Source organism: Calypte anna, chromosome 8 (assembly GCF_003957555.1).
Source record: "Calypte anna isolate BGI_N300 chromosome 8, bCalAnn1_v1.p, whole genome shotgun sequence".
NCBI classification, from domain to species: Eukaryota; Metazoa; Chordata; class Aves; order Apodiformes; family Trochilidae; genus Calypte; species Calypte anna.
The window spans coordinates 24709128-24733696 of NC_044254.1; the positions used below are offsets into that span (position 1 = coordinate 24709128).

Consider the following 24569-nt stretch of genomic DNA (forward strand, 5'->3'; position numbering starts at 1 on the left):
GCTTTACACTGAAAATCAGCCTGTTAACTATGCCAAAATAAGGAGATAGTAACCTATAGCCACAAAAAAGTCAGGTGAAGTAGTACTGAGCATCTTGGCACCTGACTACTAGAAACCTGGCAGAGTCCACTTTTACCTAAAGACACCCACTATGGGAGTATGAAGAAACAAACCTGTCTATCCCAAAACCCAACTTTTAATCTATAAAGTCCTGCATTTCCTTCCAGCTGCTATGGAGAGAGCTGCACAGCTCAGTCCACCTGGTGAGATCTCAGCTTCACATTCTACAGAGAGAGCGCACAAAAGAATGATCAGGGCAAGACTGAGGTTTTAAGGCTTTTAAGCTCAGTGAGATCTGAACACTATAAAACCTAACATTTAGGTACCTAGGAAAACTTCCTGATTAAAATGTTGGCCTACAAAACTAAAAATAAGTTGGAGGACACTTGCCAAAGATTTCAGCTTTGGTTGGAAGTCTCTTCAGCACCTAATCCTTCATTGAGGATCTTGTTCTAGGTGAATTGCCAAACACTTCACAAAAAGTCTGCAAAGACAACAACAGAAGTCCTTTCTGCCCATGAAAAAGCACCTGATTTCTTTCAGAAAACAATGTTAAGGACAACAACTTTGCTCTTTGTTGAAAACCCCTTAGAGCACAGTTTCCCCTTACTGAAAATGGTTGACACACTCTCTCCAGCCCTCTAAGTCATAATTCAGGGAAAGAATCAAAGGTACTGACTGGAAGCTGTTCCACTTCTGGCCTGCCTTTTTCACCCATCAAATTTTCATACTGGCAGCAACTTAAAAGTGACAGGGAACCAGAGCCAGGATGCCAACACACACAGCAGAAAGCAGAGCTCCCTCATCTCATCCCCAAAAAATTAACAGACATGCAAATTCTGCACGTGGACAGTTAGACAGTGAAAACAGTGCAGATAACAGAGATAACTTGGTACAGGGTTAAAGCAGACAGATGGTTTTTGTATCCACAAAAAAAAAACTTTAAGAATACATCTTGTCAATTGTTTGACAGCACTGTGTTAACTTCCAAGTGAAAAGATTCTGCACTTTCTCTCATTTTAGCCATTCCAGCAGACAAGTAGTCTGATTTATGGTTAAATCTTTAAAAATATAAATAATAAGCTGATGTACCAATGTCATTGTCAATTTTATAACAGAACATGATCCTCTGGCATGCTTGCTCACCTTTCTGTAACAGATGGCAATGAAGTTCTTCCTTCCTAATTCCCCCTTGCTCCTCCCACAAACCTCTGGTTTTATGGAAAAGATTGACACAGTGGTGAAGCTTGAAAAAAAGATTTTTATATACATGGATCTGAATCATACAAAAGCAGTCTCTTGCTCAGTTCAGAAAAAAAAATGCAAATGGAAAATAACTCACACCAAACTTTGATGAAAAGCCAGAAGGAAGAAGAAAACTATTAAATATCTGCTGTTTCAATGAAAGCAAGGATTTTTTAGTTTTGCCACTCTGGTCTAAAGTCTTCCAAGCCAGACCACATCTTGAGTTATTTATTTATTTATTTGGTCAACGAAAAATGTGAATTCAACAAAGAATTTCCTTCTGAATCTTCATGTGCCAGATATTCCTGTAATAAAGAGGCACCCAGGAGCTGGCAGCTCCCACAATACTCCAAAATTTAGACACACTTTACATCTAGAACTGTTGTGAGGACAACCACATAGCACGAACAAAGTGGTCCAACAGGTGAGCATGACTTTTAATGACAAAAAGACACCTGCACTCATTTTTAGTCCCCATCCTAAGTAAAGCTGTAAAAACAAAAGCAAAGGTGCTAGCATGCAAAAATGTAAACATCTGACACTTCTGCCAATACTCAAGGATTGTTTTTCACTCCTGAACAGTTTAGCTATGGCAATTCAACCAACTTGAGTGCAACTGATGTTCACAATTTTAAAAGGATACAAAAAAAAAAAGCCACATCTATTTTCTTTATAACAAACAGTGGACCAGTACATTGTGAGAACAATTCTCTTCAAACCCCAAACTGCACAGATCAGGAACATATTTTGTATCATGTGAGTATGTGGAAGAACACTTTGAAGTTAAACACAACTAACAAAAGAACAGAGATGTTAACAAAATCTGGTAGAAATGGCATGCCCTTACTTCCCCCAGCCTGTGAGCTGTGTTGCAGCATCATTCTTTTCCCACTTGTCATGCAGTTACCTTTTTAAAGCACTCATGTTACCAACCCAAGCCGTTGGGTTTTTCCTGTGGAGTTTTCCCTATATGCCAATGACACTTTGTGGAGAAATTCTGAATTGCATTTAGTGAAACAGCTCAAACTTGCTCGAGTGCTTAACTCCACCACTTCAGCCCCTGAAAACAATCACACTGCACGTGTATTAAGATAACTTTCTGCATCATCTCTCCTAAGTGAGGGTCTAAGAAGGAAAAGTTAGGTTGCTTCTACAGCCCACATGCATGAGTAGGGACTTTGTACTCCCTGGGCAGCATACAGTAACCTCATGAGAAAAGAAGAGGGAAAGAAAATAGTTTTAAACCACAGAACAGGTTTAAATTGTCCTGAGCCATTAAAATAATATACTTGGGTACAACACTTGTTGTGTTTTAACCTATAGTTAAAATATTTTATAAACTTCTTCAATGTTTGTACATATACATACGTTTATATATATAATATTTTAAAATATTTCTCTTGAGTACCTCAGAATGCAAAAGTAACCTGTTATGGTAAAGCTAAAAGAAAAAAGCAAATGCCAGAAGATCAATGGTAGAATCCCTAATGGCTTTGAAAGATACAAAGTAACTCCATGAAAGCTTGACAAAAGCATCACCCATCAGTATAATTATGATTTCAAGGACATTTTTTTAATAAGGAGGAAAACTCAAGTTTCAAAAGTTCAAAAGACCACTGCTCTGTCCCTCTTCAAAGTAACTTGGGAAAAGCAAGCACGAAATGGTAATGGGAATATCCCTCACAATTTTATTTAGCAAAGATCAGCTGAACAAAGCTACAAAGAATTGCTTTTAAAATTTTCAGGGTGCACATCACTCTTCAACAAGACACCTCACACAAAAACAGAAAATAAAGTAAATATGTTTCTGGAAAAAAAAAAAAGGTGCACAAAATATAGACTGGAAAATCATGCAGAATTACTTTGCACATTTTACTTTCCAATTTAATTTTTTAGTGAATGAGTTGTAGATTCCACTGAGTATTTACTAACAGTTCTCTGCCATTTTATAACAGCCTAAAATTAAAAAGCCTACTAATGAATGGCATTGTCTTTACTAATCATAAACTTTAACAGCATGACAATTGACAGTTCATTGTTCCAAAATCATGCAGAATCTTGAGATTATTTTTTTTAAGTGAATGAAATAGAAAAGCAAAGTTGTCTGCTAAAATACAAGAGGAAAAGGTTTGTTTTTTTTTTTAAAGAGCACTGTTATATGATAAAATAATTCCTAGGTTCAGACACATTATGTCAGCCTTGATCCCCAGCTGGTTTCTGTGACTCCACAGCCCATCTGCAGGTTCACAATAATACTTACTTGTCCTCCTGGTACCAAATTAACCAGTTGCCCTTACACCTTTCTTAAGTGCTTGCAATACCCAAGCAGAAAAATACTGGAGAAATGAAAAGCAGACACAGAGTGAAAAGTCTATTAAAAAAATAAAAACAACAAAAACAAAACAAAACAAAAAATTACAAAAAAAAAAACAAACCACACAACTCATGTTAAGCAGCCACTGACTTCCTCATTGCCTCATTCCTGAATGCAAACCTGTTTCAGGTAATAATGTGGGATTCCACAGGAGTTGATCACCCACTGGTCTGAGCACAGAATAAGGGTCCCAGTTTCCTTTTGTTACTGGCAGAACTCCTCCAGGAAGCCCCAGCTTTAAAACTGAGCTGTCACTCCTCACACCCAGGGAAGTATCTCCAAGCACAACCAAATAAAAGTTCATTATAGAAGCATTTTTTGAAACATTTTAATAAATATGGCTGTAACACAGGTGCAGAAAGGGAGAACACTTCCCTGTTATCACCTGGGAGCTCTGTGTGTGACGTCAGTAGAGATATCAGATAACTTTTGAGTATTGTGAGAAATTACATAATGTGCACTACAGCCACCCTACGTGTAATTCCAGAGAAACACCTTGTTAAAAGCACAGAGGGATTTTTTTTTTAATTAAATAAAATAATTTCACGGGTAGTAACTAAGAAACTATCTTTTAAGAAGTTTTACAGACAGACAGCAGCTTAGTAGCTCAATCCAAGAATCTCCAGGAGCCTATGCATGTAAAAAACACTGCAAATAAGACAAAGTTTCAAAAAAAAAAATCTATTTAAAAGCACATACTAAAAAGATATATTCAAATAGAGCCCAATAACCCTCAGAAATGCTTTGGGCTCTCCTCACCATTTCAAATGCAGCTACCAAAAGATATGTTAGAAGATTTGTTTGTTTACTCATTCTTAGAAAACCAATATAAAAAGAAGCAACATTAGGAAGCAATACACTGCACAGACTAACCAGACTCCTGAACACATGCTGATCATCACTTTTATTCAGAGAAAGGCATCATTCTGAGAATATGCTTTAGGAGTTTAAAGTTAAACCATAACCCTTTTGTACAGAGGAAGGAAGGCAGAAAACCTCTAAGGGATATTCTTCCTTTCTACACAAACATGTTGCTGTTTGGAATGGGGTGGGAAGAGTTTTACCATCATTACAACAGCCACAGGCTGAAGCAACCATGAAGTCAGTGATGATGTTATAATGGAAACACCTTTGTTCAGCATTAATCTGTAGCACCAGTAAGTGATTCATGACAAACACTGTGACAAATCATAAGGAGTGATGAGCTTTGTGTCCTCCCTGGCATTTGCCTCTTCTGAGAGCTGTCCCAGGGCCTGGGTGGCTGTAGAGGGTCGGAACAAGCAAAGTGGATGAAAAAGCTTTTTGGGGTTTTTTTTTCATTATTTATTAAAAAGTGAAACTCTCTAAGGTAAAGAAGACATTTTGTTCACACACCTGGGAAAAAAAAAAGGGCACATGTACCCTACTTCTGACAAAAAAAAAACCAACCCACAACAAACAAAACAACAAACAAGAAAGAGCAGAAGGTTTGGAGGGTGGGCTTCTCACACCCCACCCTGGAACCTTCCCACAAAGAAAGAACAAGCAGCACAGCAAGGAGGAGAAAAGAGGGGAAAAAAAAGCAGCGAGAGGGCCACGGCTGTGTGGCGGCGGCTTGAAATTTACCTGGAAATCAGCCAATATCATTTCTCGGTCCATGTTGGACGCCATTGCAGGCGGCTGCGTCCCCGGCTCCGCTCTGACCCGCGCACCTGGAGCTGCTGCCGGAGAGGACGGGGCAGGGGGAGGGAGTTAGGAGCTCATGGAGGCGCCGGGTTCCTCTGGGGTTCCTCTCAGGCTCCCGCGGTGTCCCCGGCCTGCCCTACCTGGCTGCTCGGTGGCGGCCGGGGCGCGGCGGCTGCGGGCAGAGGAGGGGAGGAAGGAGGAGAGAGAGGAGAGAGAGAGAGAGAGAGAAAGAGAAGGAGAGGCGGGTAGGGGGCCGGGAGCGGGGCCGGGAACGGGCAGCGCTGCCTCAGCTGCTGGCCCGGAGAAGAAGAGGAGGAGGAGGAAGAGGTGGAAAAGAAGGAGGAGGAGGAGGTGGTAGAGAAGGAGGAGGAGGAGGCAGCGCCGCTCCCTCCCTGCCTCCGCGGCGCCTGTCGCACATTTTCGCTGTCACTGAGGTCGCAAAGAGGCGCTTTGCGGCCGGCACGTGACCACCCTCCTGTCAAGCGCCGGCGAAGTCGGGGGAGGGGAGCGGAGGGAAAATGGGAGGGAAAAGGAGGAAAAACAAGAAGGAAAAGAGGAAAACCGGAGGGCCGGGCCGGGCCGGATCAGACTAGACCAGACCAGACCGTGGCTGTTTGCCCCTATCCCGCCGACCCCCGGCCCCTTCGGGAAAGGAGGGGAAGGGGCTCGCCAGGAGTCCCGCCCGCGCTCGGTCATGGCGCCCCAGGTCCGGGCTTGGGGCTGAGGGAGCCGCGCGTAGGCCGCTCCTGAGCCGCCTCAGCCTCGGGCACGCAAGGGCTACGGCCCCGGCCCTGGCTTCAGGGCGGACTCCTGGGAGCGGACAGCGCAGCTCCCGGCTCGGTTCGGGATGAGATGCTCCGGGGGGTGAGCTCCTTCCTCCCTCCCCGGCCGCTGGCGGCAGGTGGCGGTTCCCCGGCAACGGCCTAACGGGGCGGCGGGGCCCTGGCTGCAGCCAGCCCTGGACGGGACCGATACCTGCCTGTGGGTGGGGGGGAGAACGGGGCATCCACCCGCACCCCGTGAGAGGGGAGCGGGCGGGCTGGCGGTGGCAGCAGTGTGTACAGTGACACAGTCACTGCCAGCCCCGTAACTTTGTGCTCGCTGGGGAGCCCCAACCTCCCCGATGGGGCAGTGTGGGGAGAGGAGGTGGTGAGGGTCGGGGGGGGTAAAACGTCGAATTTCACTTTTTTCGTGTTTCTCTCCAAAGGAGGAAGAGCACTTTATTTAGGTTTCTGAGCCATGATCTGCACAGCGGCCCTCGGTCCAAGCTCCAGCCCTGTAAGATGCAGTTGTATTATGCACCACAAATAAATATGGTTGTTTGAGCTTTGCTTGTTTGTTTTTTCTTTTCTTTTGGTTAGTTGTTTTTGGGTTGTTTTTTTTTTTAAGTAATGCAAATCCATCTGTAAGGAATGCCTTTTAGGTTTAACTCATACAACCTGATGCTGTTCACCTACCTACCCCCTTAGCACTGACGTTAAACACCCCCTCATTCAGACACCAGTTTTCTGATCAGTCCAGCGTGTTTTGCTCAGCTCCTTGCACGGGTGTCACACCTACAGATAACATCAAGCACCTCTCTTATTAGCGAAAGATAATAAAGCAACGCTAATATATCTTTTAATAGAGTTATTTTGCCGATTTTAGTCAACGCTGCCTTTTATTGGTCTTTCCTTCCGTTCGTGAGGATAACCACAAGAGTTCCTCGGAGCCTGCGAGCTCCCGGGTCGCGGCAGCCGGGCTGGCACCGGGGGAGGGGGAAGTGGTGGGGTCCCTCGGAGAGGATAAAGATCGGAGAAACTGGCCGGGGAGGGACGTACAGAAAAAAAGTTCGAGTGTACCTGTAGGAGAGTCCCTGTTCCCAGGAAAAAAATACCCGTGGGAATTGCTCAAAGCCTGTTTGCCGAGGAGCGCGGGCGCCCGGCGGCAGCGGGGTCGTTCGGGGTCTCCAGGCGGGTTGAGGTCACACTGGAATGCTGCTTACCACGTAAAGCCAGGGAGACAGAGGAGTTGGATTTTATATTTTATCACGTTCCCGCTCTAGTTTATGTTGGCACGGTTTTCCAAGAGGTTTTTATTGACGTTAGCTGAGCAATTCAAGCTCCCCATCACCGACCGAAGGGAGGATGAAGTAATTGCCTTCACACCTGCCTTTCCCTCCCCCCAGTGCAATGTAACAGAGGGTTCTATACTGGTTACAAGGTATGGTGCAGTGCCAGGGACAGCCTATGCTACATTACAAACAAATCCACCCACACATTACTAGAGAGTAAGTATAATAAAGGCTGAAAAGCGAGTTTTAGCAACTGGAGTAAAGCCAATTAATTCCTGGCACGACTTGGCGCCATAGGTGTGCTGTCAAGATTAGTTACATGGCGTTCACCTCTATTACAGTCATATTTTGATTAATGAGATCTACATTAGATCAAAACCAGGAAGGATTTTGATCCAAAACGTGAAGAAAAGGCGAAAAGCTGCACGTGCCCCACATCACAGGAAGTTCAGCTCACGTCCCTTCTGCTCTGCTCCTCACAACCCCTCATTCCCAGCCCCTCGAGGAAGGTTTTTATTTCCTCCAACGAGTGTCAGACAAATTAGGGAGCTGGGATGAAAATCGCTTATTTTGCTCCTTGCAAAGCTCGGCGATAATATCTCCCTCCACAAGGTGATTTGGCTGCCGGTTTTGGAGCCGAACGGGATAAATTTTTCTGTTTTAAGAGCAGTATCATTCTTGAGAGGAAATTACCAGGATTAAGGTGCTGGTTTCTGCAGATTTCTGTCAGACCTGCAATGTGAGGGACGTTCGATGCCATTTTCTAGCCAAGCAGTTTCACTTGCAGGAGGCCTGCAGCAGCCCTGCGACATTTTACTTAATTATTTTTGTTACGTGGTGTGATTTACAGAATATGGGGGGTAAATTCCGAACTGTAAAAGAAAAAAAAAATTAACGGGGCACTGGTTTAAGACTTGCAGGTCTAGTTCTGCGAGCAACAGGTAACACCACCAAAGCCTGTGGAATTTTGGCACTGGTTAGTCACGAAATAACTCATTTATAAGGTGTCTGAATTCTCGAAGCTTTGCATATAAATTCCTTCCTTACGTGTCCTATATTGGACACACTAATGTTACATTAGTTACAAACATCTCTAGAGTTAATTTTGGGGTGAATTAACCTTCATATTTCTGTTTACAAAACTATTAGCACTCTTACTACCAAGCATTATTAAACCGAGGCCCTTAAAAATGCACTTTTTTTCCCCTTTTAGTGTCAATTTGAGTGGGGGTCAGCTGATCATTTGTATAAAATCTCTTTCCCTGCTCCGGGTGTAGGCAAATCATCACCTCTCGCCTTTGCAGTTTCACAAGCAAAGGGGGGGGGGGGGGCATGGATCGGGACAGGGAAATGGAGATGGGAAGCAAAGGGTTGCGGGAGATCCAGACGCAGAGTCGCTGAGACCCTCATCCTCCCGCCTTGTGGGTCACCTCCCCGTGATGCTGGCTCTGTGGGGGCTGCCAGTCAGACCCGGACCCCCCCCCCCCTTCCCAGTCAGATCCGGACCGCCCCCCCCCCTCCTTGCCCCAGCGGGATCTTTCCTCGCAGGGCATTGCTGGAGGAGCCGGTGTTGCTGCCGTCCAGGTTCCCTCTCTAACGCACCTCCCCGAGCTGCCTCACGCGTGTTTACATTCAAATCCGTTTTCTGGTAAAGTCCACGCAGGAAACAGAGGGGCAGATTCCCTCTGCGCCCGATAGGTTACGTGTGCTTATTCGGGGAGCCGTGACATTGCACCTTACCTCTCGGAGGGTTCGCCTTGGCGGAGTTCAGCCCTGAAACTCACAAGTATTCCGGCCATTAAAGAAGTTTAAAGACATTAAACGCTGTCAGGCAAAAGGGCAATGAAGTCCCCGCACTTGTACCATCCGCACTTCTTCGCCCTTTGAAGAAACAGCGAAACCCCCAGTGTCAGGGTTCTCGGTGCCGGGGTGCCTTCCCCCCCAAAAATGGCCCTTTCGAGTCAAGCAAGGCGAGCAGGAAGGCGGAAAGCACGGGGTGCTGCCGTGGACGGTCGCCTTCCACCCTTCAGACATTCAACATGACATTGACCCTTCAGCCTTGACCTTGTCCTTAGGGAGAGGAGCCAGCCTCGCTGCAGGGGTGAACCCCGGTCCCGGAGCCGCTGCCCCGCGGGATTGTCGAGGGCAGGCGGCGGCTCCGGGACCGGGGCCAGGATCGGCTCCGCTGCCTCGGCGGGCAGGTGGACACCGCCCCGGGACCGTGCACCGCCGCTGCCCGGAAGAAGCACCGGGCAGAGCTGTGGCAGGAGCCACCCCCACCCCCGGCTCCGAGTCCACACGGTCTTCCCGCAGTGGCGCAGCGGCTCCCGGTGCTCAAACCTCCTTTTCCTTTTCATTTTCCCCCTCCCTCTATTCCCCCCACCCCCCCTTAGGCCTCAGCAGCGCTCCTCCTAAAAGCACCCGGAGTGTTATGGCTGTGGCGGGGCAGAGCCGTGCCCGGGCTGCACGGCAAAGGGGAACGAGACGAGGCGCCGCGCTCCAGCGGTGGAACCGCGGCCGGAGCTGGGACCGGGGCCTGCGAGGCAGATCCGGGGCCGGGGCGAGGGGCGGGTACCGGCGCTGCAGGCCTTCCTGCCCGGCCGCTGCTGTAATTCCGCCGCGCCTCCTTAAATTTCTGCCGTTAAAATGTGGGCGGGTGTTTCAACTCAAAAAGCGCTCCAATTTTCTTTCTTTTCAAAAAAAGCTGATGAGGTTAAAAAAAAAAAAAAAAAAAAAACGGGGGAAAGGAAAAAAAAAAAAGAAGGAGAGAGAGAGTGAAGAGAGAGAAAGCGGCTCCGTGTCTGTAGGAAACAGAAGTAGGGACTGTTTGTACTTAAAAAAAAAAAAAAAAAGAAGGAGCGCAAAGTCGCGGGCGGAGGCAGAGACCGCGGACCGTCAAGTGCAGCTTCATTTGGAGGCGCTGGAAGAGGAGGAGAGCGGCGGCTGTCAGTGCGCGCCGGGCGGCTGCCGAGCACCCCCGGCCCGGGACACCGGCGATCACCAGCGCAGTCCCTCGGCCGCATCTCGCCCTCCGCTCCCGTCCGGGACCAGACGCGCGGCTGCCACCGGGGAGCGCGGAGCGGCGGCGGAGCCCCGGCGGTCGGCGGAGACGGCCCCGCTCGGCGGCTCCTCCGCGCCCTGAGCGCGGGCGGCGGGACAGGGCAGCCCCCCCGTCCGCCGCCACCGCCGGACCCACCGCCGCCCTCCTGGATGCTCCGGAGCCGCCGCCGGCGGGGGCGTCCGCCGGCCGGGATCGCGCCCGCCCGCTGCGCGGAGGCTGCGCGGGGCGGCGGGAGTGAAGCTGCTGAGCGAAGCGAGAGCGCCGAGGGAATCAGCCGGGCGGCCGGGAAGCCCTGTCCTGCCCTCCGCGGGTGCGGCTCTTCCAGCTCGGCCGTGCGCGGCCCGGACTAGAGACGGAGGAGTGGGATGGAAAGGGGGATCCCGAGCGGGAGTGGATGCACACTGCTACGGAAGACTTTTCCTCGGAGGTGTTGGTGCTAAAGTCTCAGATCCCGACTGTGAACAGGGTGGGTTGTCTTCTTCTTCCAAGATCTCAGGTCTGAGTGAGTCTCCGGTGTACGTGTATATGTTTCCTATAACATATATAATATATTGCATTGCCATTAATCTGTTGTCCCCCCCCTCCCTGAAAGTGGCCAAAGTCTTTAATAGGAGTTACTCTATATGTGGAAGCAAAGAAATCTTCTTTCAAGTGGAGCTGCAGTTTTACTGAATAATCACGTGTGAGTTAGGGGCGGGCTTTTGGCAAGGAGGATTTTGGTTTTTTACGAGTATTTACTACAAGGTCTACTCCAGAAGATTAACCATCCCAATCCTTCTGTCAGTCTCCGATGCCATGCCTGGTTAAAAAAAAAAAAAAAAAAAAAAAAAAAATCTCATCTTTTTTCCGATCGTCAGTCACCCTAAAGAATGGCCGAGCCTTCTGGGAACGAGCTGGCGTCCGCGGCTGCCAAGGGGGACCTAGTGCAACTTACTAATTTGTTGCAAAAGAATGTAAACGTCAATGCACAAAATGGATTTGGGAGGACTGCGCTGCAGGTTGGTATCCAGAGAGGGAGAAAATATTTCATCACTGGTACCTACGTGACCCGGGTTTCCAAAAAAGACAACGTTTTAAGCAGGCTGGTGGATGAAATTCGAGTGGTTTTTCAAACTCGTTGGATGCCGTATTTAATAACGGCTCCAACTGCCTAAAATGACGTACTTGAAATAAAACTGGTCAAAACCACTATTTCAATCGGGGATCACCCTCAATGTCAAACGGGCTACGAGTTTGCTAAAATTTGGTTCTTCGTGGGAATGAGAGAGCTGAGACGAAAAGAAATCAGCTTAGGTGAGCAGGATTTCATAGCAGGTCTGTAAACACAAATGTGCTGAGCTCTGAAGCTTAGGATTTCTCTCTTTTTTTCTCTCTCTCTCTCTTTTTCTCCTCTCTCTTTCTCTCTCTCTTTTTTTTTTTTCCTTATTTTTTCTTTTTCCTTTATTTTTTTTTCCTTCAATATGCTTTTAAAGCCGTGCCTTGTCTTGATTCTGGGGTCTGCTGTCGACGGTACTTTTCCTTTAGCCACTGTTTGGGAGGAATGACCTTTCTGACTGGGAAGCATGCTGCTCAGAACCGAGGACCTTCGATGTCCATTAAGAGTTAGCCCTAGGAGTTCGGGTGCCAGCTGAATCACTTGCTTTTTCATTCATAATTAAGGCTTAAAATCTGGCTTTTGGGGATCGGCTAACAGGGTACTTGTTGCAGATATTTCCTTTCTGATCGTATAGGGTGCTGTGTCCTAATTTTTAAGCGTGTGGCTGTGCAAGCAGGAGTTGGAACTCGTCCAGTTGCGAACTATTGGAACTGATGAAAGATTTTTCTTGTAATAATATCAGATAACGATGGCGAAAAGGCTAGGATACCTAAAAACTGGGAAATAAGTGATTTATAAATCCTGAGGAAAAAATATGTTTGTTTATTAAGTGCAATTAAGGTATAAGTAATGAAATGTCCAAGTGGAGCTTGGACACTTAAAAATTGAGTTTTTAAGCAGCACTTAGTTTGCAAATGTGCTCGAGGTATTTACAGCTTTTTTTTTTTTTTTTTTTTTTGGCTTAACATCAAATTGTTAGAGATAGAATTAAGCACCTCTTGCTAAGCACCAGGAGTGACCCCTTTTTTTTTTTTTTTTTTTTTTTTTTGACAATTTCGCCGAAACTGGAGATCTGTGAGCTCCTCTCTGTCCTGTTAGCACCTAAATAGGGCATCGCAGGGCAGGGCAGGCACTTGCAGCAAGTGAAAGGATTGAAATTAAAAACTTACACAAAGTAACTTCTTTAGGAAAGCAGAAAACATTTAGCCAGTTTGCTTATTCTCGGGACAAGGGCTGAAAACAGATTTTGTCCTCCGGTAATATGTTGGGTTTATTGTTTTTATTTTTCTACAAGAAGCTAACAGTCCATACCCTGCATTAAGGTATATTTTACACAGTGCCATAGCACCCAGCTGCATTAAACAAGCACCCGTGTCCTAACAATACTTCTTATCGCTGCTTAATCACAACAGAGTTAATGAACCACAACAAAAATCAAAACAGGAGAATCTGTCGACTTATTTTCAATATGCATCATCTCGAAATGTGCTGTGGGTGCATGACCACGCTCGAAAGAGCTCTGTGTCAGTGCACTCTGCACAACGCAGATAATCTCTCCATAATCTCTCAATTAAACCGGAGAGCACTCTTCTAGATTAACAACAGCGAATTTATCTTTTTCTTCAGCATTTATGTTTCATTAAACAACTGTTCAGCTTGCCTTGCTCTGTACTTGCTCTGCACTGCAGGCCTCAAATATATGTCCTGCCCTTCTGCTCTCCCTCAGATTTATTCACTTAATGCTTTCTCCTTCTTTGCCTCCTTCACTTCGAGTGAAACTTTGCAAAACAAAAGGCATTTGCTGTACAGTTGTAGCCCACATCCTCACGGCATCACCTTTTACATTAGTTTGCTCCCCCCTGCATCTTTAACTGAAGCCTCCAGCACTTCCCGAGCCTGCACACAGAAAACTTCCACTTAAGCCAAATCCATATTTTTAAATTCACAAATCATCCAGCCTGGGCTCTCTAAAAGTGACCCGAATGTCCAGATTTTTCTAAAGAACAAGAGATCACAATGCTCGGGTTTGCTTTTACATCGCTTCCATCTCTGGTCAGAAGTGAAAGAAGCGGCAGATACGGATCTGGAAGCCTTGAGGCACAGAAATCACTTTCCCCAAATCCCAGACTCTTATCCGCACTTTTTCTCTTGTCTGTAGATACAACACATCGGGCTGCTTTACAGACCAAATGCTGCAATAATTGTATTTATTAGAGCTTTTTTTTTTTTTTTTTTTTTTTTTTTTTCCTTAAAAAGCCTGATAGATATTTTTTCACCATGGGAGTTTTTCAGCAAATCTCTTGTAGAAATTGTATATTATGCTGAATCCAATGCACTGTAATGCTCGTTTATGCAGATAATTTTTTAACCATGAATTTCAAATCAGTGTGTTTATGTTTCTAAGAAAATAAAAAAGGTGGTTTTTTTTTTTTTCCAAATTTAGCATTTACAGTGAAACTAATTACAAGATCAGGAAAATATTGCCTATCGGCTGGAGATTATACATTATCATCTTCTTTTTTTAAAAGTCTTTGAGAAAGTACAAAAAACAGGAATTTGGGGAGAATTGGTGTGAGCTGTAAAGCCCCAAATAAGAAAGATTTGCTTTCTAATTATGACAGTTTTATGATGCTAATAGGAAAATTAAAAAGGTTTCTTTTGCTTTTTCTTTTTTTTTTTTTTTTTTTTTTTTTTTTCTTTTTTTTACTTTTTTTTTTTTTTCCCTGAGAGGAACAATCAGAATACCCAGCTATTGTTGTTGTTGTTTGTTTGGGGTTTTTTAAAGTGATGTTTTTAACAACAGAATATAGCCACAGTTTACTTACAGTGAATTTATGAAAGTATAATATAGTGGGTTTAGAAAAAAAAACCTTCTGAAACTTTGAAACATTCCTTTTAGCCTCTAATTTTTGGGTGTCATAATGCACCACAAATATTGGGGAGGAGAATTTCTTATAGCATTTATTTTTCGTAGCAGACAGAGCTATGGTAGAGCCCAAATATTTGTTTTATGATAATGCACAGACAATGTAAACACCTGAAAGCTTTATGAAAACACATTCTAGATTTGCTGTTGCTGAGGTAAAATATCTCTTCTTTGGAGACCCTATATTTGATGTTTAACGAGATTAAACAGTAATGCAATGGTGTCTCAACACCTAGGCAAATAAAACCGAGCCACCCTTAGTTTTTGTATAAGAAACTGAGATAACCCATGTTAGAAAAAAAAATAACAAAAAAAAGTTTTTATATTCCCATTCTACACCGCCTGGTTCAGACATTAATCTCTCTGAGACAGAAAACTATTCCCACCTAAATGATAACATCTGTCACCATTTCACCCAGTTTAGTTAAAAATACATTAAAACAGGGTGTTCTGGTGTATCGTTAGTTTTGCAGTGGGTCTCTCCTGCCTCTTTTAAACGAGGACAGAGCCGTGACAAAAGCCAGAGATAAGAAGTGAGGATGAAAACCCAGCTCTGAAGCAAACCCCCCCCCCCCCGCGGCATTCACCTCTTCTTTTTTCTTCCCTAGGTGATGAAACTGGGGAACCCCGAGATTGCCCGGAGGTTGCTCATGAAAGGGGCGAACCCCAATCTGAAAGACAGTACTGGATTTGCTGTAATACATGATGTAGCCAGAGAGGGGTTTCTGGACACTTTGCAGACTCTGCTGGAGTTTGAAGCTGATGTTAACATCGAGGATAACGAGGGCAACCTGCCCTTGCACTTGGCGGCCCGGGAGGGCCATGTGCGGGTTGTGGAGATGCTGCTGGAGCGCTCGGAGTGCAAGGTGGATCACCAGAACAAGAGGGGGGCCACGGCCTACGACCTGGCCAAGCTCTACAAGAGAGCTGCCGTGGTGAAGCTCTTGGAGGACAGCAGCCTCTTCCCTGCAGATATGAATTAAACCCACCCCGGACATGATCACTTTGGGACATTTTATGGCTTTCAGCCTTTTTCTTTTTCCTCCTTTTTAATAACATTTGTTGCAAACGTGCTTCATTTTTTTTTCTTCTTCTTCTTTCCTTTTTTTTTTTTCTTTTCCTTTTTCTTTTTTTGTTTCTTTTTTAACAGCTTATAGTGTAAGTGTCAAGAAATTCTAGAGGTGGGTTTTTAAATAATGGAAATATTTGAAATCCACTCTCCCAGCAATTTCTTTCATCTGCCATTTACAGAGTACTCACAGATTCAGCTGTGTATATGTTGGTTGCTCGTACCTAGTTTTCCACTATTGAGTTTTACAGTTTATTTTAGGTCATTTGTATTAAGTAATGAATTCAAGAGCTACATATTCACATGCTTAATATCGCTGGACTTTTAAGAAAAGGAAATATCTGACTGTGATTTCTCCCACCTCTCAATGCAATCATCCCCTCTCCCACTTCGGTCAGGATTAAGGTTTCCAAGTCCTGATTTGGATTAAAACAGTCTTTTTCGGGGCAACCTGAACTGCCTTGCTCAGACAGAGCTTGAAGTCAGAGGCTGCTTGCCCTGAGGGCAGAGGATGGTGCTTAGAGGCTTTGGGAAATAGCTGCATTTTCACACTAACAAGAGCTTGTAGAAGTAGGTCACTTACTTTCCCTTTGTGTATTTAAACTTTCACCAAGCTGGTTTTGAATTTACTTACCAGAAACAGTGTAAGTGGTGTTTTTTGATTGCCAGAGGTTTTAAACAGCTCACTTTAGTAGTTCGTCTTTACTGTGCAGTGAACAAGACATTTTTTTTTCCTAGTTTCAAAACAACCAGCAGAGAAGCATTGTCAGAGGCAGGAGGACACGAAGGATGCCATACACCAAGTTTTCTGGTCCCTTCATAAGCTGAGTGCAGTGTAGATGCTCTTTAGGAAATACTTGCTTTCCATCAACTATTCTGTTTTGCCTGGAAATAAAGTATTTTAACAATGTAGAAGCGTTTCACAAAACAGGAATATTTGAATACAGAGACACTTTGGAAGCAGCACGTTTGATACTCGGGAATTTATCTATTTGCTTGCACCTAAACCACAATTTAACCATTGAAAACTTTCTATTGCAATCCAGCTGAAAGTATTCATCATACCAAAACTCATTTACCTCTCCAGCTACAACAGGAGCTAACAGGATGCTTAGCACCCTACTGGAAAGATTTTACTATGAAGCTTTTAACATTTGTACAGGAGCTACTTTGGGGCAGATGGACAGTTTAAAGTCGTTTCTTTTGAACAGACTAAATTTTAATTGTTCAAAACAGAAGGTTTAAAGTCAATGTAAAATGAATGGTACTTAAAATAGCACTTAAAAGAGGAGGGGTGTTCATCAGTTTAGATTTTAACTAAAAGAGGAGGGGTGTTCACTAGTTTAGATTTTAACTCTTCAAAAAAAAATGTTATAGCCCCACCAAATCAGTCACGATCGTTTTCGAGTAAAAATAATTTGCTGAAACTGTCTATCACGTTTACTATATGCTCTGTCACACTGCTGTGTTTTCTGATTAAAAACCTCTGTGAAACATGAAGCTTTGCGCTCTGTTGTGGTTTTTTATTTGTCGTTGTTCACAAGGTGTCTAGAGATCGCTGATCCGAGCAGCACGGCAGATAGGATGTGTGGGGAAATAACCCACAAAACACCCGGTATAAAGAGCAATAAAACCACCTGAAATACTGAAATGGAGCAACGTAATCCGCAGGTCCCCGAGGTGAAATCACCTAAACCATTCCCTGTTGCTATCCATCTTCCTTTCTACATGTCCTGGAGGATGCTCCAAGCGTTTTCCTTCTCCACAACCAGTGCCCTGCACTCCTCTTAGGAAGCAGAAACCCTCCCAGCTGCCAGCATCTTTCCCATTCCTTGCCACAGCAGAGCCGAACAGCGAAAGGTAATCCTATTTTTCGCTCGTGCTATTAAAAAAAAAACAATTCCAGCCCCCTTTTGAGGTCCTGCAGCATTTAATTTATGCCAAGCCAAAGTTTAAGTAGTGGTTTAATAAACCGACTGCTCTTCCTAGGGAAAAAATGCCCCGCCTAGCCAGAAATAGCGGCTTTTATTGCATGCCAGAAGTTCAGGTTTAAAGCCAGGACGTGTCACACCACGGTGGTTCCTGTAGCGTTAGCGGGTGAGTCACAGCCCATGTTAAAGCTGGTTTAAAGGTACGTTTTATTTGCATTTTTACTGATGGTTTTTTTCCCTGCACGCCGCTCCCTTTATCAGAAATAATATTATAAATCGGAATTCCATGTTAGATGCTTTGGAAGCGAAAATTCCTCTGCGTTGTCCCAGGAATTTTATAGTTAATACAAATAAACCTCTGAGGAACCAAACAAATAAATTAGGGGGAGGGTTTTGCGTGCACCTCGCTGGGTTTGTAGGTGACCCGAGGTGTCTGGCTGGGCTGGGGGCCGGCTCTCCTGCAGGAGTTTTTGCATCAACTGAGCTAGGGATAAAATACTACTTTAAAAGTCTCACTATCAGGGACCCTTGTACCGAAAAAAGCATTCTAATAACGGATGTGGTCTCAGAAATCACCTTTGAGATTTTTCCCTAATTGTCTGGCAACAGCAAAAAGGCCACTTTCACAAATTCGCCCATTTCGGAAAATGGCAGCGATAATGTTTCCCCGGAGATACAAAACTGCAGGCTCCGAGGTGGAACCGAGAGGTTTTCTTGAGACATAAACCAACTGAAAAGTGAGCCCCAGGGGTAGGGATTGTCCTGCAGCAGCTCAAGAAGTGGCAGCAAACAATATATAAAGGATCGAGAGGGGAGGTATAAATAGAAACAAATACAGTAAGCACAGGGGGAAAAAAATGCTAAGAAACAGAGCATAAAATGTAGCTGTAAGAGGAGTCATTACTGATCAGGCTAAGAACACAGCTGTGGGGAAAGAGCCCTCTCCCCTATTTCACTTACACGGATGAGCAAAGCTCTTACACTTGACCTTTGTTTCTAAATCATCCTCGGAGCAACGGCGGGAGCTGTAGAATTTCTTTTGAAAAGGGGCAGATCCTAAAGGGATCCTACAGGGAAGGAACAGGGGTTAATCTCTGGCAGCAGCACCGTGAGAGGGGGAAAGAGCTCGGCTGCGAATGCTGGGTGAGAGGTGCCCGGCAAAAGCAGGCACCTAAAGTTGGCCCTGCATTTCCACAGAGGAGGGTAAAGCAGATAATATTGGAGGATTAATTAATCTCAGTTGGCAGAGCAGTAAATGACTGCACTTTTATGTAAATGAAAAGACTTTATTTCCAATTTTTCAGTGTGGGGAGAGGAATGAAATCCGTGCTTTACCCCATGGTGGGATCAGAAATCAGCTTCGTAGGAAATGCCATCGCATTGCTCGCATGAAGAAAGAGTTAATACAGTAGGAGCCCAGCACTTTTTTCGCTTTTTAAAAAAGAAAAGGGTATCTTCCACAAATGTACCTGGCAACTAACCGAGCAGCCAAAAGCAACCATGTAGTATTATCCACTTGCTGAAGAACTAAAATTCCCTTAAAAAAAAAAAAAAAAAAAAAAAAGAAGCAAGCAAAAAGAAAAAAGCGAAGAGAGGAAAGCTTCTGCATTTGTTTGTGAGGACTGTGACATTGTGCCAGGCGGTGGGGGGAGGAGGAGGGAAAAAAAAAGAAAGAAAAAAAAAGAAAGAGAGAGAAAAAAAAAAAAGGAGAAGGAAAGGAAGAGAGAGAGAAGAAAGATTTCTCACCAAGCCTCAGGAAAGCCTGCCCCACAGCACATTCAAAATGTCGGTGCTCCCGGAGGGCTTTGCCGGGATCCCCGGGGAAGGGGGGGGTGGGGGCCGGCGGAGGTGCGGGGCAGGTCGGGCGGGAGCGGGTCCGGCGGGCGGGGGGCCCGGCTCCGAGACCGTTAGGTTGTCTGCCACGGTTCCTCTCCCCTTTCTCTTCCTGTCCAAATATTTTTAAATTTACGCGCCTTAAATAACAGTCTGATTTTATTTATTGAGTTTCCTCCGCCGCCTCTGCCGCCGCTTCGCCTCGCTCCCCCGCCGCCGGGGCCCCGGGCGCGGCTGCCGGCCCGCGCAGCGCTCCGCGGGTTTTCCGCGGTCTCCCGCCTTCCCCCTCCGCGCCTCCTCAGCCGCTTTTCTTAGCAACTTTTTTTTTTTACTTTCTTTCTTTTATTCTTTCTTTCCTTTTCTTTTTTTTTTTTTTCTTTCCTTCTCTTTTTTTTTTTTTTTAATTTTTATTTTTTTCCCCTCCCTTTCCTCCCTCCTTCTCCCCGCAGCCAGGACTGGAGCCTCCTCAGCATAACCCCGGTGCCTCCGCAGCCCCTCAGCCGCAGTGAGTACAGACAAGGGACCCACATCTGCCGGGGGGATGTTGATGACACAAGAGTTGCGGTTGCTGCCCGAGCATCGCTCCCGATGGAGCTCGGGGCTCTTCCCCCACCCCAAATCCCCCAGCCCGGATTTCAGGGATGCAGAAGCATCTTCTCCCAGCGCAGCCCACGTAGGAGACAAAAAGACACTGGTTTGTCTCCAGGTTCCCTTAAAATATTGGAAGGAAGGTGTTATCTCCCAAGCCAGAGCTTCTCATGACCTTTTGTTACATTTGAAAATTACAGACAGGCAAAAGAGAGGGGAAAAAAAAAAAATCCACCCTTCTCGGTTTCTGTATCACAGAGGCAAGGAAATGATTCTTGGACGTAGATGACATGGCACATTTCTGATACCCAGATGTGCCAAGTGTTGCTCTGCAGACCCGAATCACAGAGCACCACTCGAAAAACATTAACTTCTGCCACGGAGCTGAGTGGTAAGATGGCTTCTTGCTTTTTGAAGAAGCACTGAGGACAAATCGCCAGGGACATTTTAGAGTGTTAAAGGTGACTGCTCGTCATTCTGTACTTTCCCCCAGAACATCTGAAATTACCTTTCAGCACCCTATCAGTTAATACTGTGTGAAGTTCATCTTAAGGATCTACGAGGAGAACTCCTCTATGCTGGATACTTCAGAATAACCTTGACCTTTCATTAGTGCTTATCCTAAAAGATAAGCCATGCAGGGAAAGCAGGGAATTGGGCAAGGCACCTGCAGAAGCCTACATGAAATGTCTCTATTTTTAAACCAGTGTCAAAATGGCTTCTGAGTCCTAATAAACAAGGGACACCGAGGGGCTAGGAGACAAAATCTCCAGCTTGCTGGCAAAATTCCGATTGATACACACAGGACCCTGCATGAATTTCCTCAGCCCAAGATGCATTTTCTGCCGTTAGCCCAATCAGCACTGCTGAAACTCACACTGCCAAAAAGGGTAAATTCCCTCTGAAAGAAACTGAATCAGCCAAAAGTATAATCAGCTTTTCAGGGAAGTACAAGACCACTGAACCATGTTTCCAGTTGCATTTCTTTGTTCCTCTGTAACTGCTTTCTGATATTTGTAGAAGTAATTAGGTGAGCCACTGGTAGTTATGAGTATTTTAAATAATTAAAAAAAAACCAAAACACCCACCTCATTCTGTGCAGCAAGAATGAGCATTTTGCCTCACAGTGCAGCCACTGAAAGGTTAAAGTCAGTTCACAGCTCCTGGTGAAAGTTTTCGTTCAGCAGACAGTGCCCATCAAGATGGTCTTTCTTTCTCCTGTTACACCCTGAGAGCAAGAAATGGGGCAGCATTTATATGGCAACACAGCCCCCTTCCCTCCTCAGTATTAAGATTATTATCAACACAATGATATTTTAGTGAACACTTTTATCCACGGAGCAAAAGATGCTCACACAGCACAAACCACAATAAAATGCAGTGTCCTGTAGGAACACTGAGTATTCAAAAGCTTTTCAGGGTCTGACCCTCATGAAACACAAGAACAATCCTTGGTACACATCACATTTAGATGCAGAGTGACTGCATTTAGACTGCAGGCCTGAGTAAAGGCTTCTGGTTTTAAGTTAATTGTAATTTTCTGAGGGAATTAATTGTAATGATCTGAGGGAGGATCAGCATGTTTAGGCCTTAAGTTATTACCATCTATTCTGATGGAAATAGGGACATTGGGATACACTTTGTCAAATAAAAAGGAGGGCTTCCTGCCTGGGATGTGTTACCACTGAGGTGATGAACCATTTGAACATCTGCACTTCTAAATCAGGCCTGCCAGGCTGGGAGTGCATTGATCAGACATGAACTTTTTCTTATGTCTAGTAAATGCTGGAGAACAGGCAGAGAAGATTTTCAGTCCACAGTAGCTGGAATACCAGCAGGCCTGGAAACTGAGTTGATAATTGTAAATAGTTCCTACAGAATGAATTAAAAAAAAATAGGAAATTCTGAAAGGAGAAGTACACCCTGCTATAAAAAACCAGCTTTGTATCTGGACATACCATAGTTCTTGAGGGTGTAACTGTAGGTACACAGACAAACCTGTATTTAATCTCTTTAAAGGAATTTTATGGAGAACATCTGTAAAAGAGAAAAGCATATTTGTTTCATGAGCACTGTGACTTTTAATAACCTTGCTCTAACATAAATGCTCTAAATAGTGTGATGGCTGTGGATTTTTCAGATGCAATTTGTTTTAGTTCCTGTAAAACGAGCTGAAACAAAGAACTGTACTACACTATGGTATATTCACAGTATTCACAATCCTGTATTATATATTAGTCTAGAACAATTTCCTTCCTTTACAAGCATTTTAATTTATAGAAACATATTGTTTTGTGTAAAGAAGGTAGTAGATAATTAACTGTATTAATTTAATCTAATTATGGGCCTCTGAGGCAAAAAGCTGACACTTTTCATTGTGGTATATTCAGAGGAGTTAATTGAAAAAACATTGCAGCCACAAGGCATAACATGCCCATCGTGTATCTGATACTGATTCTTTTCTCAAAAATGGGACAAATTGGATGCTCAGGAGAGACAGGGATTACTGCTACTCACTCGAGTAAGGCAAAGTCTGGGGAAGCTGCTTATGCAATGCTGCAGTGCACTGCAAGATCTGCAATTCCAGGGCTAACCACAGACAACTTAATTTGCCAAATTGCGAGATGGTTTTGTAATGTACACAAGTATCTATTACAAATTAAGAAAAGATTGAATGCATTTTTAGCTGGGACGGAGGTCAGAATTTGAGGAGCTCTGCTTGGGGAAGCTGGGTGTCTGTGTATCAGCTCTCAGCTCTGTTTCATCTTTAGGAGGAACCAAGCAGCAACAGCAGCCTTACCCCTAGGAGTTAACAGGAGTGTAATTTGTGTTTTGAAGCTATCTGTATGACAAACCCAGAAACTGACAGCAAATCATCAACACTTGCAACTCCCGAGCATATAAAATTAAATGTATGTCAGACCATCTGCAGTTTCAGAGTAAATTTTCCTATCACCTGATACATACCAAAACTTAATCTTCTGACAGCACTGCTACTTTCATTCTCAAAAGGAAGTAAAGCAGCTCAGCTCTGCAAAGCTTGCCCTCCAGCTGACAGACAGGGCTGGTTGTGGGGAAGCATTTACCATTTATGTTAAAGAAATTCCAGCTGGCAAGATGAATCATCATATTAGAGGCAAATATCACCCTTTGCCCTCCCCACTTTATCACTGCAAGAGTGATGCCTGCAGCTTTAGCAGTACCACGGGGCAGGACACCTCTCCCTCCACCTCCAGCTGCTGCACCCCCAGATTTTGGGGTTTCTCTCCCATTTCTGCTCCTGGGCACACAGAAGCCACTCAGCCCTCCTCAGCTCTCTCTTCTCATGTCTCCAGGTGGTGGTGTTGCTAGCTGGGGGGAATAGAAATTGGGAAGGCAATGCTGGAGTGTGCTCAGTGACTGGGGTGATGCTGGAAGCTCTCTCAGGTGACAAAGAGCCCCAGGGAGCTCAGCCCAGGGCCTTGCTTTGCTCTGCCACTGAGGGGCACTGGTAGAAGCCCCACTTCGAATTTTAAAATGACTTAAAATCTTCTCGGAGGTATTTTGCAGCACTATTTTTTGCCGTGGTTAAAAAAGCAGCTTGTTGCACTTTAGGCACTTCAGATGTTTGTCAATAAAATCAGAGGAAGCCTTAAAAGTAAACAGCTAGTGACATGTGGTCACCTTAACTCCGGAGCTCTGGCTCAAGAGATCCAGAATGTTTGATAAAGCAGCTCTCTAAGAAGAAAAAAAAAAAAAATGTGGCTATGGATGCCATACCTGATTCCTGTTCCTGTACCATTACAGATAAATCACAATTTGCATTGATGTCCAAGTCAAACAATCAGCCTGTTCTTAGAGTTCAGTCTGCACTCACTCTTCTCCCTTGTTGCTTCTTTCTGCCTGGCTCCTGCCTTCTCTTCCTTCTCCTCTGTGCTCTTTTCAATTAACTCCCAGCTTTTGCTGTTCCACACTTTGTTTATCCATCCCTCGGATCCCTGGCTCCTGCCTCCTCGCACTCTTCACTCACTATTTTAATCTCCTAGTTTATTTCCCTCATCTGCACATCCACCCTCTTTATTTTTCCTTAATTATCTCCCCTGGCATCTTATCTTTATCTCCATTATGCTTATTAACCTCCTTACCTAATATATCACACCTTTCCCCACTGCCTAGCAGAATCTCATTATATATCTATGTATAATCTTCCCCCACACACCCCACACATGAAGAACAGCTTCCACAACTAATTCCTGCCCACCACATCCTTGTTCTCCTAGGTGAAACCCTAACCCTGGACACTAAGTTGTCTCCCTTCCATCTACCACCTTCACCTCCTCCTTTTTGCTTTCTGCTCCCCCCAACTCTTTTCATCTTTGGGAGCCATCCTCCTTTTGGCAGGATAGCCTCCGGCCAGGGGTACCCAGACCTCGCAGGCAGAAACCTCTTAAGAATTCAGGAGGAGAAATCGCCGAGAAACGTCGCTCGGTCTCCTCTGCCTCAGGCAAAGCCCGTACTCGGTTGCTCTGCAAAAAAAAGCTGCAGATGGTGCCTGCACGCCATGCAGCAGCCAAAGGCAGGATGGGCTCTGTCAGCACAGCCTGAGCTTCGGAAAAAACTCAGCTGCCAAAAGCTAACAATTCTGAACCGATCACGTGCAAAGGGAGATTTTGTGGAGTCTTATTACTT

General features: G+C 44.9%; 2 protein-coding genes and 2 long non-coding RNA genes across 6 annotated transcripts in view; 2 read left to right on the forward strand and 2 right to left on the reverse strand.

Moving 5' to 3' along the window:
• Nucleotides 1-5885, reverse strand: part of FAF1 (Fas associated factor 1) — a 163834-nt gene extending 157949 nt beyond the window's left edge. The window contains exon 1 of the mRNA XM_008493946.2: nucleotides 5285-5885. Within this exon, the coding sequence (XP_008492168.1) occupies nucleotides 5285-5329 (45 nt within the window). The 5' untranslated portion in view covers nucleotides 5330-5885. The remainder of the gene's footprint in view (nucleotides 1-5284) is intronic.
• On the forward strand, nucleotides 5819-6675 carry LOC115598642. The gene is made up of 2 exons (XR_003987786.1): nucleotides 5819-6208; nucleotides 6552-6675. It is a non-coding gene; the product is annotated as an uncharacterized LOC115598642 (long non-coding RNA).
• Nucleotides 6676-10658: 3983 nt separating this feature from the next.
• On the forward strand, nucleotides 10659-17049 carry CDKN2C (cyclin dependent kinase inhibitor 2C). 3 transcript variants are annotated; one of them, XM_030455653.1, is made up of 3 exons: nucleotides 10659-10924; nucleotides 11316-11456; nucleotides 15089-17049. In XM_030455653.1, exons 2-3 carry the CDS (start codon nucleotides 11328-11330, stop codon nucleotides 15461-15463), a joined length of 504 nt encoding a protein of 167 aa, XP_030311513.1. In that variant the 5' UTR covers nucleotides 10659-10924; nucleotides 11316-11327; the 3' UTR covers nucleotides 15464-17049. The 3 variants fall into 3 exon arrangements, with proteins under 3 accessions (XP_030311513.1, XP_008492169.1, XP_030311514.1); XM_008493947.2 differs by having other exon boundaries at nucleotides 10659-11456; XM_030455654.1 differs by lacking the exon at nucleotides 11316-11456.
• Nucleotides 16274-19306, reverse strand: LOC115598690. Its single transcript, XR_003987831.1, has 2 exons — nucleotides 19227-19306; nucleotides 16274-16434 (listed from the first exon to the last, which is right to left on the reverse strand). It is a non-coding gene; the product is annotated as an uncharacterized LOC115598690 (long non-coding RNA).
• Nucleotides 19307-24569: the final 5263 nt, after the last annotated feature.

What these genes read in the sequence shown, in the direction of transcription:
- CDKN2C (XM_008493947.2), top strand. Translation starts at nt 11,328, where the DNA reads ATGGCCGAGCCTTCTGGGAACGAGCTGGCGTCCGCGGCTGCCAAGGGG. An exon ending in TTGGGAGGACTGCGCTGCAG is followed by an intron (nt 11,457 to 15,088) that starts GTTGGTATCCAG and finishes TTTCTTCCCTAG; the next exon opens with GTGATGAAACTGGGGAACCC.